The 14,524-nt window shown below is 39.6% G+C and overlaps 1 protein-coding gene across 6 annotated transcripts in view; it reads left to right on the forward strand.

Moving 5' to 3' along the window:
- ABCC5 (ATP binding cassette subfamily C member 5) overlaps positions 1 to 14,524 on the forward strand; it is a 44,630-nt gene that overhangs the window by 12,416 nt on the left and 17,690 nt on the right. For 2 of the 6 annotated variants that reach the window (XM_029960782.1, XM_029960784.1), the window contains exons 2-13: positions 50 to 207; positions 450 to 605; positions 1,346 to 1,493; positions 6,172 to 6,405; positions 6,518 to 6,691; positions 8,021 to 8,168; positions 8,673 to 8,821; positions 9,442 to 9,549; positions 11,361 to 11,711; positions 13,125 to 13,196; positions 13,328 to 13,452; positions 14,051 to 14,123. In XM_029960782.1, coding sequence (XP_029816642.1) covers positions 50 to 207; positions 450 to 605; positions 1,346 to 1,493; positions 6,172 to 6,405; positions 6,518 to 6,691; positions 8,021 to 8,168; positions 8,673 to 8,821; positions 9,442 to 9,549; positions 11,361 to 11,711; positions 13,125 to 13,196; positions 13,328 to 13,452; positions 14,051 to 14,123 — 1,896 coding nt within the window. Of the gene's footprint in view, positions 1 to 46; positions 208 to 449; positions 606 to 1,345; positions 1,494 to 1,601; positions 5,708 to 6,171; positions 6,406 to 6,517; positions 6,692 to 8,020; positions 8,169 to 8,672; positions 8,822 to 9,441; positions 9,550 to 11,360; positions 11,712 to 13,124; positions 13,197 to 13,327; positions 13,453 to 14,050; positions 14,124 to 14,524 lie in introns of those variants that run through there. The other 4 variants (XM_029960783.1, XM_029960785.1, XM_029960786.1 and 1 more) reach the window with 4 other exon arrangements.

Consider the following 14,524-nt stretch of genomic DNA (forward strand, 5'->3'; position numbering starts at 1 on the left):
TCAAATGTAGTTTTGAAGTCTGACTCTGCTGTCTTTCTTATAAAAGCAGATTGAATGCCAGGATGCCTTGGAAGCAGCAGCTCGGGCAGAGGGCCTGCCACTGGACACCTCTGTGCATTCCCAGCTGCGAATGCTGGATGAAGAGCATCACAAGGGCAAATACCACCATGGTCTGAACGCACTGAAACCCATACGGACCACTTCCAAGTACGTCTTTAGGCTACCAAAGAACTGATACAGCACTTGCTTTTCAAACCAGTCACAAAGCACAGCTGCAGATGTAGGTCTGCTGACTGGTACTGGAAACATCAGACTTTGTTTAGCGAGTGTGGCTGGCATGGACCATTTGGTACTCTGAGTGCTTTCAGTGAGAGGAGGCTTTGTTGTTCTCAAAGATTTACAATTCTGTTTCCTTTTTCATCTGTTTGTGATTTTTGTTTTTCTTTTAGACATCAGCACCCTGTTGATAATGCTGGGCTTTTCTCCTCCATGACCTTCTCCTGGCTCACTCCGTTGGCCCACAGAGCATACAAGAAAGGGGAATTGTTTATGGATGATGTATGGTCTTTATCGAGGCATGAGTCCTCAGATGTCAATTGTAGAAGGTAAAGACATCTTGTTCCTTATTATTTTGTTGTTTCCATTTATTATATGTTAGTCCACAGGCAATAGTATAGTATTGCCCTAGAAAAGCAGCACTGATATTTTGTTCTGACTTTCTCGGAATGGTGGAATTCAGTTTTATCCTTCACAGACCATTTCCTCCTGCTGCACAGTTTCTGTAATCTTGCTAATTTCAATGAATTTAGAGGATTATATATCCAGGAGTGTCTTGCAGTGGTTCTTCTGATTTTGCATGTCTTTAAACTATTAAAACAAAGTTCTTAAGGCTACATTGAAAAAAATCTTGTGCTAAAATAATGAGAAGTAATACTGGCAGTAGCAAGGTGATTTGAACATGGGTCAGATCTTGTGATCAGGCTAACCTTCTATGGCTAATGAGAATTTCTCTTAGGTTTTGACTCCACAACTCTTCTGTCAGATCAGCAAGGAAAGACTGTGACGAGTCATTATATTAAGATTGCCAAAAAGATTCCAGACAAAGCAAAAGATGTGTTTTTCATCCCTCTCTTACATGAAAGTAACACAGCATAGATATTTCAAGATATAGATATTTCTCTTTACCTCACAGTGATCATGGAATGCATTTATTTCTCTTGATATTTATTAATTTTATGTTGTTCTGAGCTAGGAAGCGCTTGAAATTTTCACAAAGAAGTACTTGTGAGATTGTACCTTCTGTCATGGTGAAAAATTTATGACGTGAATCTTCTGTTTCTATTAGGCTGGAGAGATTGTGGCAGGAAGAACTGAAAGAAAATGGTCCTGATGATGCTTCTCTCCGGAGGGTTGTGTGGATTTTCTGCCGCACCAGGCTCATCCTTTCCATAGTGTCTCTGATGATCACACAGCTTGCCGGTTTTAGTGGACCAGTAAGTAATATCCATCCTTTTTTTAACAACCCCAGAGGGCTCCATCTCATGGCCAACTGTAAAATCTTAAGGTTTCATTGCAGAATCACTTAAATGTTTTGACTAGCTAGAAATTCTGGGGCAAAATTCCAGAGCGATTCAGTAATCCAAGATAGGTTTCCTACAGCTGATGGATCAATTGCTGAATACCCAGGCAAGTTCTTGGAGAAGGGAGGGGGAGTTTAGGTATCCTGGAGAAAATGCACCTTTGGTTTTTCTCTTTGGTTTTGAGTATAGTTTAAAGTTCTTCCTTAACCGCGTAAGCTTAACTACATAACTTCCTTTTTGCATAAGATTGCTATGTGCAAGTCTTCTAATTGTTTTTCTCTTTGAAATTCTGTAAATTTATCTTGGAATAAAATTCAGGCTGATAAAACTCTAATCTTAAATTATTGGCATTGGTAACAGTCTTCGAGAAGTGGATCGAACCAGTTCTATGAGAGCACTGCTTATAAACTAATGTGAGCAGGTCTCAAGAAGTCTGTGGGCATAGTCTTTACTGATCCTACAGAGAATGGCCAGACAGGTTTCATGTAGAAGTGTTAGAAAACGTTATTGCCTCTAGGAACTGCTGCTGTTTGTTGCTAAGGGTTGTAATGAAGATAAACAACATGGGACTTGACATTCACACCATTTTTTGTCACCTGTTTGTTGCACATGCTGTGCAGATATAAAGTTGAAATTTTGACTAAATTTATTCTCTGCACATTTCCCTTGAGGAGTAGGAGCAGTATTACTGCTAGTAGTACATGTTTCAGTGTGCTGGTAAGCTGAAGGTTCATTTCTTGGGTAAGTACACTTGGGTGCACTGTTAGGTGAAATGTCTTTTTAAAATGTTTTCCTGCTTTTAAATGTCTTATCAAAATGTTCTGTTTTTTAAGTCTTTTTAAAGTTTGCCTTGTTTCATGTAATATGAATAACAATAAATGTTTTTGTGGTATTGTTTTCTTGGTAATAATTTACAGTAGCCTGTATTATAAAACGTCCGAATGTATTTTGGTAATTAACAATAAATCATGATGAAGGTTTTAACAGCACTAGTTTTTCCCAAGAAGAGCTTCTGTCATTGTTTCACTACAGGGCTTTAGGAGCTGCTTTTATCTTTAGCAAAGAACTTGCAGCAGGGTTACCCCTAATTTCTGTAGTGTAACTTTCTCAATTTGTCTCAGCCAAACTGCTGAATGAGAGAGAGCAAGAGGGGAAAGAAAAAAACAAACCAACTTGACTAGGCTGAGGGCTACTGCTGCTGTTGATGCTTAATTTGGGTAACTTAACATTATCTATAGACAGTTGCCCATTTAAAGACAACCTTATTCGTTTCTCTGAATAAGGCACAATTGACTTGGTTCCATCATTTGGCATAAAACATAGGTCTTTACCATCCCTCCTCCCTATTTTTAAAAATGGCATGCCTCAGGGCAGCCTGTGCTGTCTCCTCAGAAGTATCAGTGCTTTCTTGTATTGTAACACCCTTTCAGTCACCCGAAGGTGAAAAGGGAGATCAGGAAAAGCACTTGACTTGATCTCATGTATTGGAGAAGACTATGAAAGTGGAGTTAAACACCATATTTAGCTTCAAAACTTTTAATTGAATGTCTATGACCTTGAAATGCCACCAAACAGCTGTGGCTTTGCTAATGAGCATTGTGATGGTTATAACTGGAAAGGAGTTGTTCAAGATTTCCTGTGTGGGTTATTGTGGTGTTTTGTTTTTTTTTTTTTTTTTATATCTAATAGATCCTTCAAGGGTCTTCCTCTTTTTTTATTTTTGATAAATTTTGCATCTGGCACAGAATCCAAACCAATAACCTGGTGAGTCAGCTGCATGTGTCAGACTGCCTTGTAATGACCATCAGAATGTACTAGTATAGGTGATACACTATTTATCTCCAATAAATACTTGCTGCTATTTGATCAGCTACCAAAACTTTCAAGTTCTGGTTGAGGAGCAAAGACGCTTTTTGATTACTAGACATAATCAGTTTAACTCCAGGTCTGAACAATGTACCTGTGTGCACCTGTTCAGAGCTATTCTTCCCCTTTGGGAGATGGGGAAACTTGCTTTCTAGTGGAGCACAGCTTGACAGTTTGGTCAGTTATTGGAGGGGGGAGTGGTAAGCTCCTTGGAGGTAAGTTTTCCAGTTTCCCAGTTGGCTCCAGCTGCAGCCTGTCCCGTGCTGTCGCACACTGGCTGCAGCAGGGATGCCAGCACTGCAGTGGGACCAGTGACAGAAGCTGTTCTTCAGCATTTTCAGGATGGCTGTTTTCTGCGTCAGAATGAGACAGTCCTGCTGGGCAGAGCCAACGCCAAGAGCAAAGGTAAGGTAATGTTTATTCAATGGGAATGCTTAAGACAGCTGAGCAGCTTGTACCGACTACTATGGTAATAGTCGCAGGAGCTCGTTTCTCCCTTTTAGCCTAGGTTTTACACTGTAACTTTTTTGTTTTGTGAATGACTTTATGCTGGATTCTTGTCATTAAACTAATATGAGTTCAAATGGTATTTGTTCAGATGTAAATGTTAATTTTCTGTGACTTTTTTCCCCTCCCTTTTCAAAATTCTTTAATCTGCTGTTTCCTCTTTTCTTTCTTCCGGACCAAAAAAAAAAAATTGGGTTATAATGTAAACCGGTCTCTATTTCATCACAAGAGATGCTGAATCTGAAAAATAGTGCTGCAAAATTGCACTAAAGTTTTGGGAGGAATGAGACCCCAGGAAACATCTGCTATCTTTATACATCCTCTCTTGGAGACTTTCAGCAATGCTGTGGTGTGTGAGAAAATGCTTGCAGTCTGCGACCATGCTGAGTTACAGCTCGTGAGGAAAAAGGGGGATTTTCACCCCAATTGCTCAGTGACTCAGTTGCATATGTTGGATTGAATATTGGAAAAAGAAGTCAGTAATCTCCATAGTAGCTGCAAACCAACTGTATGCAGTTGTGATCCAAACAGTTGATGTAAAATTAAATCCAATCAGGAGAAAGCTGGAGTGCAATAGATCTGGGAATGTGAGCTCCTCACATTTGTTCAGTGATCGGTATGTAAATTTTCTCAGTGGCCATTCTAGAACTTGATGGACATCTGGCTTTAATTTACACCTGTGAAAAAGAAAGAGCAAAATTATTTACAGCATGTTTCCTTGGTTCTGATGTGCAGAATTATTTTCCTCAGAACAGATGAATTTGATCTCCATTTTTTTTCTGTTATTTGGTGCTGGGCTGTAGCTATCAAAACCTTTGCTGCAGTAGTGGGGTTTTGGTTTTTTCCTCTCTCTTCAAACTATGCAGAACTCTTACTTGCAACACATGGTTTAGCCAAGAGGACTTCAACGGACTATGATATGAAAGGCTTCTCAAATATTTTCTTCGGTCTCAGATTTTTTGTTGCTTTTTATTATGGGCAAAGGTAATTCTCTGCTCTGTACTAGTATATCAAAAGCACCAGTTTCTTAAAACATCATTTGTTGAAAAGCTTTCTAGGAAATCTTTTGCTGTCTGTGAAGCCTTTCTGTAGAGTTCTTTTGAAACCAGATTTCAGAATTTGTGCAGCCTCAGAAGCCTCTTCTGTTGGTACCTGCAAGTTTGACTTCTTTTGGACTTCGTGAACAAATACCGTTCTGGTTTTGTATCTTTTTAATTTTGTGTGTAGTTTCAAATCTAGTTTATGTTAGAAGCTACAACTGACTGTTAGATATTAGCCCTTTATTATTATTCTGTATGTGCAGATTGTATGTTTACACAATGATCTACCTGTTGTACAGTGTTTTTGAGATGTTACCATTTAAAATGACACTTTATTTCAAATAAAAGCTTATTGTTTCGCAGTCAATAGTATTTAATGCTGGTGGTTGTGAGTTGTATGATGTTATATTGTGCCATTGGACCACAGAGAGCTGGAGGTGGGAATTGGTGGTTCTGGGGGCTGTCTTCTTTTTGCAGGTGATGTTTGAAATGTGATTCCTGAGGTAAAGTGTTTGTGTTTTGGGGGGGAGAGGGTATGGGGAGGGATTGAATGGTTAATTTTTTGTCCTTTTTTTTTTTTTTTTCCCCCATCCCCAATGATTTGTGGTATTACGTACCTTGTGCTTGTTTTTTTCTTTACTATTAAACTGCTGATGTTTATTTCCAGGAATGTTTTGCAAATGTCCTTCTCACTCTTCCCCTCTACAACTGTAGGTACATTGTTCCTTTTTATCAAATAAGCACGTTTGAAGCAAACCAAAGATAAAGTAAAAAAGGTCTTAATGTCACGTAAAGGAATGTTTCTTAATGTGTCCAGATGTATAAGTAGTGACTATATTTTAAAACTCTTCTATATGATAATGCATTGCTTTCAGCTAACTGACACATTTATGTTAAGTTAGAAGACACGGAGGATTAGAAGCGTGCTGCGAGGAATATGGTTCCAAATTAAACTCTCTCTACTTACTAAATTTGACTCAGTGCTTGGCTCTCAGCAGGGCTTTGTGTTACAGTACTTCTTGTATTGACACCTTTTACTTCTGGAAAGAAGATGCTTTCTATTTCAAATGGCTCTTTTAAAAGCAGAGTAGCCTACTTATTTCTAACTTAACATAAAGTTGTTGCATGGTCTTCTGAGATGATGGGGTGCTCATGCGAGCTTGCATTTCTTCCTGTAGGCATTCGTTGTGAAACACCTTTTGGAGTATACCCAACAGAGTGAGTCCAACCTGCAGTACAGCTTGTTTTTAGTTTTTGGCATCTTTATGACGGAAGTTGTGCGATCTTGGTCCCTGGCGCTAACCTGGGCTTTGAATTACCGCACGGGGGTTAGACTGCGTGGAGCTGTCCTGACAATGGCATTTAAGAAAATTCTTAAGCTGAAGAACATCAAGGAGAAGTCTCTTGGAGAGGTAAGTTGCAGCATGGTTTTGGAAGTTGCAGTGTGAAAAGGGATGTGCAATATGTTCCCTTGGGAATGAGCTGTGCCTTAAATCTGAATGATGTGTCGTGTCTATTTTTCAGCTCATAAATGTATGTTCCAATGATGGTCAGAGGATGTTTGAAGCTGCAGCAGTTGGCAGTTTGTTGGCTGGAGGCCCTATTGTGGCCATTTTGGGAATGGTTTATAATGTGATTATTCTGGGTCCAACAGGCTTCTTGGGCTCCGCTGTCTTCATCCTTTTCTACCCAGCAATGGTGAGTTGGAAAGAGTTAAGACTTGCTTCGTTTTTTCTTGGGTCAGACATATGTGTAGTTCTGAATAAAGGTGTTGAAATGTGCTAAATTTAGCTCGTTTATGGCACTGCATGTTACAGAAGGTGTTTCTAAAGATGGTGCATGAAGCAGAGATTTGGAAACCAGAAAGCTCAAAATTGTAAAATTAGAAAATGGAGTTAGGAAAGCTGGTAGATTTGGCTGAGGTTAATATGCATACCTAAATTAAACTGCAGAACGCTCAGGTGCTTGTGGTTGAGCTTGGAAGGACATGAGGCCTCCAACTTGTGTACAGGAGCTCGGTGTTGCATGAGCAGTGTTGTTCTTGATTTCAAAGAAGGTGTTGAAAAGCACCACAGCTGGCTCAGGGTGTTCTTGCTGAGTTACTCCTGCCTCTGCCAAGCTGTGAAATAGGCTAGTCCAAGCCAAAATCTTCTTGCCTTTTAAAATGCCTAAAAGACTGCTGAAGATTGGTCATTCTATTCATAATATGTGTTTTATAAAGCATGGAGGCTGAATACCATGAGGTTCACTATGGTCCAATATATCTGGCCAAAAGTAAGGATTACATGATGGGAATTATATTTTGGAGGGGAATGAGAAGTGGAGTTTGATCATGTTTTCCAGTTCTTTTCAACAGTCTTCTCTATTTATGGGGGAACTTCAAAAGAGTTTGCAGGAGTATGAAGAAGGGCAAGGAGCTGAAAGCTTCCTAAAGTAGTTTGTTAGGTTTGAATTTCAGACTAGGAATGGGATGAATGTAAGAGTGGCAGGTACTTAAAAACACATAAACAACTATTTATGTTTAGATTGATGTAGTAAAAATGTTAAAACTGTTTTACTACCTTCTTAGCACTGGCATAGAGTAGAAATTGATCTGGCTGTGCAAAGACCTTCTTGCTCTTTTGCCTTAAGAACGGGGTTGAAAGGTTGGCTAAAATAGGTTCTAAAGTGCGTTTGCAATGAGGGTCAACTTGGTGTGTCTTTAGGTTAATGTGTTTGTAATCTTTGTGCTTCAGAAACTTCAACAAAGGTTGAAGGTACTATTCAGTGTTGGTAAAAGCACACACCTTTATTTTCACATATTGTTGTTGAAATTTGCTATCGTGAGTCTAGTGCTCAGTGTAGATGGGGTGGGAGGATATCAATGGTGTTTCAAGCCTATGTTTTATGTTAGAACAGCAGTTGCCTTGCCCTATGCCTGAATCCCTTTTTCAGATTCAAGATTGGTTTTCTCTGGTGATTAGGAGTTGAATGTACTTGCTTTTTCTGAGTTGCCATTAATGTTGCATGGTGTTGCCTCTGTTTCAGATGTTTGTATCGCGCCTCACAGCTTATTTCAGAAGAAAATGCGTAGCAACAACAGACGAGCGTGTGCAAAAGATGAACGAAGTTCTTAATTACATTAAATTCATTAAAATGTATGCCTGGGTCAAACCATTTTCTCAGAATGTTCAAAGTGAGTTCACACAGTCTATAACTGTTTCCTTTTGTGCAGATGCCCCATTACTTGGTAGTCTCTTGTGTCCTGACTTTGTACCGTAGATGCTGATGGACGTGCAGTATAAGAACACTGTTCCTTTGGGCTTCCTGTGTTTATGCACAACGGGTTGGACAAACAGACTTGCTTCTCAAATTTCACCTTCTAGCATAATGATGTTTGTGTCTTGGCACTAATCTTAAATTTTTAAATTTTGTTCCTCTTTTGTCACTTAATAAATGTACTGGCCGCTCTATTTTTAAATAAAGTAAAAAAACCGCCTGTATTCTCATGGAGACTTACAGACCATTATGGTTTCCTCTTTATAACTGCTGTCTTTATGAGAAGGTTATAATGTCATAAACATTAAAGCTTAGAGTTAGGCCTTTTACTCAGTGTTTATAATGTTGTGGCAGCATCTGTTGTGTGTATGTGTAGCCCCCAAATCATACTTAAATAATGGTGCCCCATTTATATTTCTAGAAATTCGTGAGGAGGAACGTAAAATCTTGGAGCGTGCGGGCTACTTCCAGAGCATCACTGTGGGAGTGGCTCCCATAGTTGTAGTCATTGCCAGCGTGGTGACCTTTTCTGTCCATATGATCCTTGGCTATGACCTTACAGCAGCTCAGGTAACTCACTGCACTGTTGAAAATATTCTTTATGCTATCCCTTCTGTAGGTTTTCTGCTAAGCCATTTCCCATGTGGCTTGCCCCCATGGTCAGGCTGTAGTCTTGCTCACAGGAGTAAACATCTGATGGATGTGACACCAGCAGGTCTAGTCTTATATTTTTCACAAAAAGTTCTCAGTGCTCTTTTGTCCTGACCTTCCTCAGAACAGGTTTTGACTTGAATGTAAATGAACCTTCCTGTTTGCGTTCAGACAGGGCACTGGGATTACTGGATGTATTTGTTTTGCAGTGTGCTTGGATGCAAACAGCACGGATTCTAAAAACAAGATTTGAACTTGTGTCTTTACAAGTAGTAGGTTAAGGCAGAATTTGCTAGCTGCTGCTTTTGTTAGACCTACAAACACTGAAGATGTCTGTCTTGGTCTTTTACAAAGCATTGGAGAAAGAGTTGAGTAGATTTGTTTTTCCTGCTGTTTGAGAATATGTTGAGTATTTAAATGGTTAGGTTTGGATTGGGCCTTTTCTACAACTTTGAATTGCTGCTGTGACATTTCACATTTTAGAAGGCTGGAGCTTTTATGGCATCCAAATAGGATTCTCTTTCTGGTCTCATTTTTAGGCATTCACAGTGGTCACTGTCTTTAACTCAATGACTTTTGCTCTCAAAGTAACTCCGTTCTCAGTGAAGTCTCTATCTGAGGCCTCTGTTTCTGTTGACAGATTTAAGGTAAGCAATCATTTGGCCTTGAAGTTTTCACTGTAAATGTGGAGTGTTGTATGCGTATAGTAGATGCAGGAGTAGATACCTTGGGAGGTAATGTGACTTTTAATGTGATTGAGGAGTTCTTTTTCTTTACACTTAGCACTCCAGATTATTGGATTCTTCAAAAGAGATAAAAATCTAGTGAAGGGTTATTAGAAGTTTAAGAATAATACCAGTGTAAGAATTTTAATTTAATGATTTTAGGATTTTGATGTTGGCCACAGTGAGAGATAGAGTGCAGGACTTGGTGGCTCACGGTACAATCATTCTTAACTCCCTTTTAAGACCATCTGCATGAAAAGACAGTGCAACATGTCTGCAGTGATATTTCATGTTTTGCTAATAAACTCTTTTTTTGGAAATGTCATGAGTTCTGTAGGCAGCTTTGCCCAAACTACTGGAGTTTTATTTGTGGTCATGAAAAACTGAGGATTTTTATTTCCAGACCAGATTAAGTGACTGAAACTCCACTATATGGATAAAATGCAGTTGTGATCTGACGAAACAGAAACTATGGCAGAAAATTTAAAATACTTATAATGGATGAACAGTCTTATGTCATGAGGACTGAAGGATGAATACACTGTGTGTACTTCATGAACTCAGAGAATAGACCTTTATTGTCTCTTCTCTTTTGAAGATAACAGTGCATTGCACATTGTGGAAATTTTTAAAATAGAAAATAGCAGTTTTCAAATTAGAGATTTTCCTAGGCATTGACAAGTATATGAATTCTGTGTAATGCATTCATGAAACAAACCTTTGTCTGAAAAGAACAGGATCTGTAAAGTGATTTTGAGATCCTATTGCTTTTGAGCAATTTTGTTTCATCTTCTGAGTCACCCTAAATCAGCCTTTCTCAAATCCAAATGCACCAGAGGGAGTTTTTTGGGAGAGAAGAGAAGGAGAGGGGAAATTGTATTATCTCCCAGTTTGGCTGTAAACTGTTTAATCTGTGTAGGAAAGGTAGCACAAGGTGGGAATACTCTCCCATCACAGTATAAATGTAACCGACTTTTTGGCTCTGTAAATGAGTATAAGCTTTCTTATGAATGTGTGATGCAGGCGTAGCAATTGCAGGAGTAAATAAGGCGGAGAATTGAAAAGTTTTTAGTCACAAAAGGCTTCTTAGTTCAAAACAAAGTATGTAAGTGGCAAACATTTTATCTTGTAATTAAACTGTGTGAAAAATGTCTTCCTAACCTTTGTTGATTGTAAATACTGATGGATGTGGTGGAAAACATGATACAGTGGACCTAATTACTTACTTCTTATTGTCAGGCAGCCCAAGATAGGTCAGCTACATTTGTGCAAGATGACTTTTTCCCAGCATAAAAGTTGAAGGTTAAAGGCTGAAGTTAAAAGCCATTCCCTCTCCTTCCCTAATGAGTTGGTGTGCAGGACAAGTCAGTCACTTTGCCTCAAAGTGACCTCTCCTCTCCAACCCATGTGTTCTACTCACATGTTTTTAATCTGGAGCTTACAGAGCTGCAGTTGCAAACAGTGTTGAAGGAATAAGCCCCTGTCATATCAAACTCCCAGAGTATTGCAGTTCTGTAAAAGTCTGAGTGTATCTAAGTGCTTCCACCACATCCAGGAATGCCCCAGCCACTTAGCAGACCTGGAGTTAGTTTACACTAATGAGCTACCTTTTGCTCTTCAGCTTCCTCCTACTATATAGCCTGATGTGTTTTGCTGCGTGAGTGTGCCGTAAGCTTGTCTCCCAGTCTTGATCAGGTGTCTCATCTTTACACCTCTCTCACAACTCCTATCAGAGTTTATTTCTAATGGAAGAGGTTCATATGATAAAGAAAAAACCAGCCAATCCTCACACCGCGATAGAGGTGAAAAATGCTACCTTGGCTTGGGACTTCTCCCACGCCAGCGTCCAGAGCTCACCAAAGCTGACCCCCAAAGTGAAAAAAGACAAGAAAGTCACCAAGGGCAAGAAAGAGAAAATGAAGCTGCAGAATGAGGGACAGCAAGCTGTGCTGGCAGAGCAGAAGGGCCATCTTCTAGTGGACAGTGATGACCATCATAGCCCTGAAGAGGAGCACAAAATCATCCACCTGGTTAACCTTCGGCTTCAGAGGACTCTCTACAACATTGACTTGGAGATAGAAAAGGTAAGAGAAGAAAGGAGGAAATCTGAGCTTTCAAAAGGCCTCATTTTAGCTGTCCCTTGGAATAGAGAGCTGTGTGTTTTCACATGAAATGGAGCATATTGCTTTTGTGCTCTCCTGTAATATCCATGGCAACTGCAGTATCCAGGATGCAGTGTCTGATCTTGCTGTAAACAGCTGTGCCATTTTAGCAAACTAGATCTTTGCTAACAGCCTGTGAAACAAGGGCAGGCTGTACAGCTTCCACATTCAGCTGAGGGGTTTGCAGCTCTCAGTACAGGGTATGAGCCACTGAGCTGAAAAAATCCACAGGGCAGTAGGGGTGCCAGGTGGGCAATGTGTTCCTGCAGTGGTCTGATAATTTTGCAGGGTTTCAGCTATATTCTGGGTGAACATTTTAGGCAATTAGGTGTTCCAATAGAGCATAAACAGTACTTTTCATTGGAGAATCTGCCATTTTCTTCCTTGAGAATTTTCGTGCGGTAGAAAGACATAGATTTTCAAGAATTTAGAAGCATTTGGAGTCATCATTCCAAGATGGGTAAAAACATGTAAAATGGTAAAGAAAAAACATTGAACTTAATATGTAATAGAAGCTTCACATTCTGGCAGTTGGATGTTGTAGTAACAGGATCCATACATTTATCAAGATGTTTATGGTTTAATTTTCTTCTATAGTCATATGAATAGACAGACAGTTCAAACTATTTTAAACTTTTAAAACCCTGTATTACTTTAAACTGTTGAGAAGATAGTTTAAAAAATTACCTCACAAAGGAGTACAGTTGCTTGAAAACATAAAGGCTAGTTTTCTGTCAGAAGTTTGCTATCAAGAGGAGGTCAGCAACGTGTTCCACAAGTGGCTATATACTGGTTTTGTTCACTTTACCTTTTTACAAAAGGAACAAAAACACTTTTGATAAATTAATTGTTTAATGTGGGTATCAACTCACCCATTTTATTGCAGAGAAATTTATCAAAGCAACTGAATTCTGCCCTTTTCTTAGCAAATTGGATCTCACAGGCAGGGAGTTTCACTGGACCCATGTACACTAAATTCTACTTTTTCTTTCAGACTTTCCCTCTTTGTATCTTTCCTTACCACTCTCAGAAGCATCTTGATGCATTCTGTTCAGATGGGCCTTGTTGCTTTTGGTTGATTGATTCTCTGGGCCTGTATCAGGCCTGGTAAGCTGTAGAGTTGATTTCAGTTTTATTTCACTGTGGGATAGTGTTCACTCCGTGCTATTTGAGAGTTAAAATGCTGACTCTTGCTTTTTTGCCTGTTCTGTCCCTTTCCAGTGTTATTAATGTCCACTTCTCCCCTCAGAGGTACTAAAGGTAGTCCAAATTCTGAAAGGGATGGAGAATGTAAGAAATGAGTACACAATTTCTTTTGTTTTTTTTTCTGTCTAGGGAAAACTTGTTGGAATTTGTGGCAGTGTGGGGAGTGGAAAAACTTCACTGATCTCAGCAATTTTAGGACAGGTGAGAAATTCTGTTTTGACTAATTCTTCTCTTCTCTTTCCCATCTCCTATTTCAGTTATTTGCGCTCTGTAGAATGAGGTCTATTCTAAACATGGGATAGCATAATTTCACAGTTTATCTGTAATTGCAGATGACCCTGTTGGAGGGGAGCATTGCAGTAAGTGGAACATTTGCATATGTGGCCCAGCAGGCCTGGATTCTCAACGCCACACTTCGAGACAACATTCTTTTTGGCAAGGAATATGATGAAGAAAGGTTTGCTGATTTTCATGAGAGCTTAGTAATTCTTGACCTAAGTGTGGGAAAAATGTAATGCAGAGCACACTGCAGATAAAGCCTATATATCCTTCTGGGGTTTGTCTCTGCCTTAAGTCCCATTCAAGAGCCTGCCTCTCTTGCACGTGGTTGCTGTGTCTGGTGGCTGTCAGTGTGCCTGTCATGGCTCATCAGCACTGAGGCTGTGCTGGGGTGCTGCCTGACCTCTGTTTTTGGCAGCTGCTGTGGAGCAGCACTGAAGTGGTATTTGCTCTTGCTGTCCTGGCCTTTCCCCCTTTGAACACAACAACTGCTGTTTGCAATGTATTGGCATCTTCCATGGCCCTCCTCCAGTAGGGGTCTTTCCTGTGGCCTGTGCCAGCTATCCCTGGAAAGAAATTGTCTCCTTATCTTCACAATGCTTCTGAAGTAGGTGGTTAATTATTATTCTTGATTTCCTTCTGGGAATCCAAGGCAGATGATTTGTTTTAGGCTGTTGTAATATCTGCTATTAGTGTAGAAAGTGAGGTAATGCTGTACTAGCTAAATAATTGGGGGGAAAAAGCACGTTCTTACTATTTATCTGATTGTTCTTCAGATACAATACAGTGCTGAATGGTTGCTGTCTAAGGCCTGACCTAGCCATTCTTCCAAATGGGGACCTGACAGAGGTACGTGTTTTGCTTATACTAAATGAATTAGTAGATGGAGAAAAGCGTTTTGGTTTGGCAGATTAGACTGTAGTTGAGGCTACGTCAGTCTGGGTGCAAATGAGCTAAGCTGGGCTTAACTATGCAGGCCCTGGACTGCTGAGTGTTGGGCCATGTTTTTTGCTCAGATATTGACAGTTTGGGAGTTTTTTGTCGTGTTGCAAATTTAGCTGCCTTAGTCGGACCTATTGGAACTTGATTTAAGGTAGCTAAGAAAAAAGCATGGCTATGTTAGTACAAACAAGGTAAAATAAGCAAAAAAAGTACTGCCACATTTGAAGCATATTAACCTTGAGTTTGAATGTCTAACACATTTCACAAAGTGGACACCTAAACTATAATATATATGTATTCATATATAA

The sequence above is a fragment of the Manacus vitellinus genome, unplaced genomic scaffold (genome assembly GCF_001715985.3).
Source record: "Manacus vitellinus isolate BGI_N305 unplaced genomic scaffold, ASM171598v3 scaffold_29_pilon, whole genome shotgun sequence".
In the NCBI taxonomy this organism is placed as follows: Eukaryota; Metazoa; Chordata; class Aves; order Passeriformes; family Pipridae; genus Manacus; species Manacus vitellinus.